Genomic DNA, 3480 nt, shown 5'->3' on the forward strand with positions numbered 1-3480 from the left:
CCGTCCATATTTATTATATATATGTAACCTATTTATTTATATTTATTATATTATTTATTCCTATTAATCTAATTATTTATTAACCGCCAGTAGTACTAAGATGAGGGGGGGATGAATAGGCAGGCCTAGTTTAGAAATGATATCGTGTGAAAATAGGAAATGAAGTGAAGATTATAACGAAGAAATGAATTGTTAAGCGTTTCGTATGGGGGAAGAGGAGCCACAGCAACGAGAGGGTAAGGCTTTTGCCAATGGCAGGGAGATCCGGAACGTGTGATTCAGATCTCAGGTAGGGTGGGTGCGTCGGGGGTAAAACATCGACACCTCGACCTGGTCCAAGTCTGTGTTGAGGGAAGACTGTAATGTTGTTTGTCGAGTAGAGTCCGTTTTTTTTCAGTTTTTTTTTTTGTCGGTTATTTTTGTGGTTTCATTTTGTTCGAGATGTCCAATCAGTTGGTTGTTGTGCGACCTGAGGGCTTGGGAAGTATCCAGCCCTGGGATGACTGGCTAGCCGGCCTTGCCCCAAAGAAAAACAAAGGTTCGTAACAATAATGGCGCCCAATCTGAGACAGGGAAGTGGACTCGCAGTCCTGGCTCGACCATCAAAGAGGGAGAGTACGGATGCGAATCATACGGACGTCGAAGAAATTATAAATATCCAGCAGAGAAGATAGATCTCGAGTGGTATTCTGCAATCTGGGGTCCATCGGTGTTCCGGTGGCCTGTGAGGGACTCGACGAGTTGGCTCACAGAAGCACGGCGCGGAGGGACCTGAGGATGCAAGAAAAAAATCCACAAAGTAAATAGTTTTTTTTGATGTTGGATGTTTCGGCACTTATCTGACAACGGGAAGCAGGCAATCTCAAGAGGGGATTTGGTTTGGCACTGGCAGAGGAGAATCCAAAAGCCAGTTAGCAACCGGCCCGGTGCCTGGTGTGCAAAAGGAGAACCTGAAGAAAAAGAAATACCCGAAGTTAGGAATGGTCAGAAAGATTTCTGTTTTTCGCTTCCCCTGCTTACCGCTGGATGGAGTCGGGAGAGTAGATTCTCAAGGAGATTTTTTGTTCTGAGTGGCCCGTGGGGACAGATGTCGGCCACGCGTTGCACTCGGAGCAGCTACAACATCCCGCAACGAACATTCAGTAGGGAAGTAGGCGGAAACAGCGACTGTAGGGAAGTGAGCGCCCTTGACTCTTAATCTTTCAAGGAAGATAAGATCAGTCAACAGCGCTCGCCAAATTTTAGACGTTGGACAGGAAAAGACGTAGAACACCATGTGCAGAGTTGGCCCTAGTAGTAGTTGTGGTTCCTTTCCCCCTTATTAGTGTTTTTGCCGTATTAAACGTTTTTGTGCTGAAGATCAGTGAGTTGGCGTTATAGGTAGTGTTTATGCGATTGTTCTGAAAGAAGAGTAGATAATTAATTGTATTGAATAAAAAGATAAGTAGGATAGTTCGAGGTAGGGAAATACAGGGCTAGGTTGATGAGCGCGTACAACTTGCGGTCTAAGCAGAAAATGACTCGCAGGACTCCTCCACCAGGTAACCTCCAAGGACAGATGCAAGGCGGGGACACACAGGGCGCTGAGGGGCGTGAAGACGACAGCTGGAATTTGCCAGGCCAATCGAACGCACTGCCCTCCGAGATTCTCTCAGGAGTAAATGTCGCCATAGCGCAAGCACAGGAGACGTGGAGAGGCAGCATGGCAGATACTCTGAGTAGGACGTTGCAGGAGGAGATCCGTCGCGGCTTTATGGAGCTGATGGGGGCCATAACAGAGGTGATGGCGCCTCTTCGCCAGAACGTGGAATTGATCCAAGATCTGAGATTGGAAAGAGACCAGGGTGAAAACAACGATAATAATAATGGCGATCAGCAGCCTCTAGCTCACCTCAGGCAGAAGCCGAACACAGGGACCATGCCCAAAAGACCCAAGGACGATGACGCATGGAATTCACAGTCGCCTCCAAGGAAGCCGGCGAGGTTGAGCCAGAACTGGCGCCGAGGAATAGCCGATGCGGACCTGGATCCAGGTGCTGGAAGGCAGAGACGGGAGACATCAGGAGACGGCGGAGGTCCAACAGATCTGCCACCATATGAAAGGAGAGATGATTGGAGAGGAGCGAGATGGGGGCGCGTCGACAAATGGGAAATCCACTTCGACGGAGATGGAGATCCAAATAAGATGACGGTGCAGGACTTCGTGTTCAGGGTCGAGTTCCTCCGTAGGCAGAACCGACGGTCGTGGGACGAGGTCCTTGACAACTTTCACCCTCTCGTCAAAGGACAAGCGGCGGAGTGGTATTGGCAATTTGTCCGAGAACGGCCTCCGGAAGGATGGGAGGATTTGAAGGACGAGTTGGTGTCCCGGTTCCGAGCAGTGGGCGGCGAGTTCGAGCGGCTACGCACCTTGCATGAGCGAAGGCAACAATCTGGCGAATCTGTGGAAGAATATTTTAGAGCGATGCGCAGACTGGCGGCTAGACTCACCACACCTTTGGTTGAGTCCGAAATGGGGCGAGTCTTGAAGAAGGGGCTCGATGATGAGATCGCCCGCTACGTTTACGCGATCCGAGTCCGGAACGTGGAGCAGCTGAGGGAAGAGTGCCTGGAAGTGGAGTACCACTTTCGCGGACGCGAGCAGAAGTCGACGTTCCGTCCTGTGCCGAAATTCCAATCAGCCGGGAAGCGAGTGGAGGAGCTAGAGCCGGAAACGGAGTTTCTGGATGAAGACGGAGCAAGGATGGTGGAAGAAACTCACCTGGCGAACAAACCCAGGCTGTGTTGCTGGAATCTTTGATGACAGGCAGCTGGAGGGGATGCGCGGTGTCAGTCGTAGACTACAAAAGGCCCGTTCCAGATTTAAGGAAAGGCGACAGACTCGCAAAGAGGTGGCCGAGGCAGTCAGACGAGGAGCAGGACGCGATCCCAGAGTGTTTGCCGAAGTGCAGATAAGAGGACATCGGATTGCTGGACTCCTAGATACTGGGGCATCCGTTAGTGTCTTAGGAAAGGGCAGCCGTGAACTCCTTGCCGACCTTGAGGTGGAAATGGACAATTATGTCTCGATCATCAAGACAGCCTCTGGAGAAGACAGGTCCATAATCGGCAAAACCAAACTCTGCGTAAGATATAACGGAATGAACAAAGAGATCTTGTTTTACGTATGCCCGTACCTAGAGCAAGCCATGTACTTGGGCATAGATTTCTGGAGATCCTTCGCGCTGGCTCCCACAGTCCTCGGAGAAGAGTCCAGTAGATCCAGCGAGGTCCAAGTAGGCGAGATCCAAATGTCACAAATCAGCCAGTAAGCCGAACATCGCCCGGAGGACGTGGAAGTGGAAGCTTGGGCCCTGGAAGACACGGAAACCGAAGAGCTGGAGAAGGTAAAGAAGGAGTTTCTGACCTATGAGGATGCCGGATTGGGAACAACGACGGTAGAGCAGCATCGGATCCAGTTGATCGAGGGCGCAGAACCAT

General features: G+C 50.7%; 1 protein-coding gene across 1 annotated transcript; it reads right to left on the minus strand.

Annotated features, from left to right (window-relative positions):
* Window positions 1–206: 206 nt before the first annotated feature.
* Window positions 207–2266, minus strand: LOC117190685. The gene is made up of 3 exons (XM_033395746.1): window positions 1892–2266; window positions 1496–1822; window positions 207–1400 (listed from the first exon to the last, which is right to left on the minus strand). The coding sequence occupies exons 1-3, from the start codon at window positions 1918–1920 to the stop codon at window positions 1388–1390; spliced, it is 369 nt and encodes a 122-aa protein (XP_033251637.1). The 5' UTR covers window positions 1921–2266; the 3' UTR covers window positions 207–1387.
* Between the last annotated feature and the right edge of the window lie 1214 nt (window positions 2267–3480).

Source organism: Drosophila miranda, assembly GCF_003369915.1.
Source record: "Drosophila miranda strain MSH22 chromosome Y unlocalized genomic scaffold, D.miranda_PacBio2.1 Contig_Y1_pilon, whole genome shotgun sequence".
In the NCBI taxonomy this organism is placed as follows: domain Eukaryota; kingdom Metazoa; phylum Arthropoda; class Insecta; order Diptera; family Drosophilidae; genus Drosophila; species Drosophila miranda.

Bases quoted from the DNA above. Each gene is read 5' to 3' on its own strand.
- LOC117190685 (XM_033395746.1), bottom strand. From the start codon at position 1,920: ATGGTCCCTGTGTTCGGCTTCTGCCTGAG. The intron at 1,823-1,891 runs GTGAGCTAGAGG...TTCCAATCTCAG, and splicing joins GTGTTCGGCTTCTGCCTGAG to ATCTTGGATCAATTCCACGT.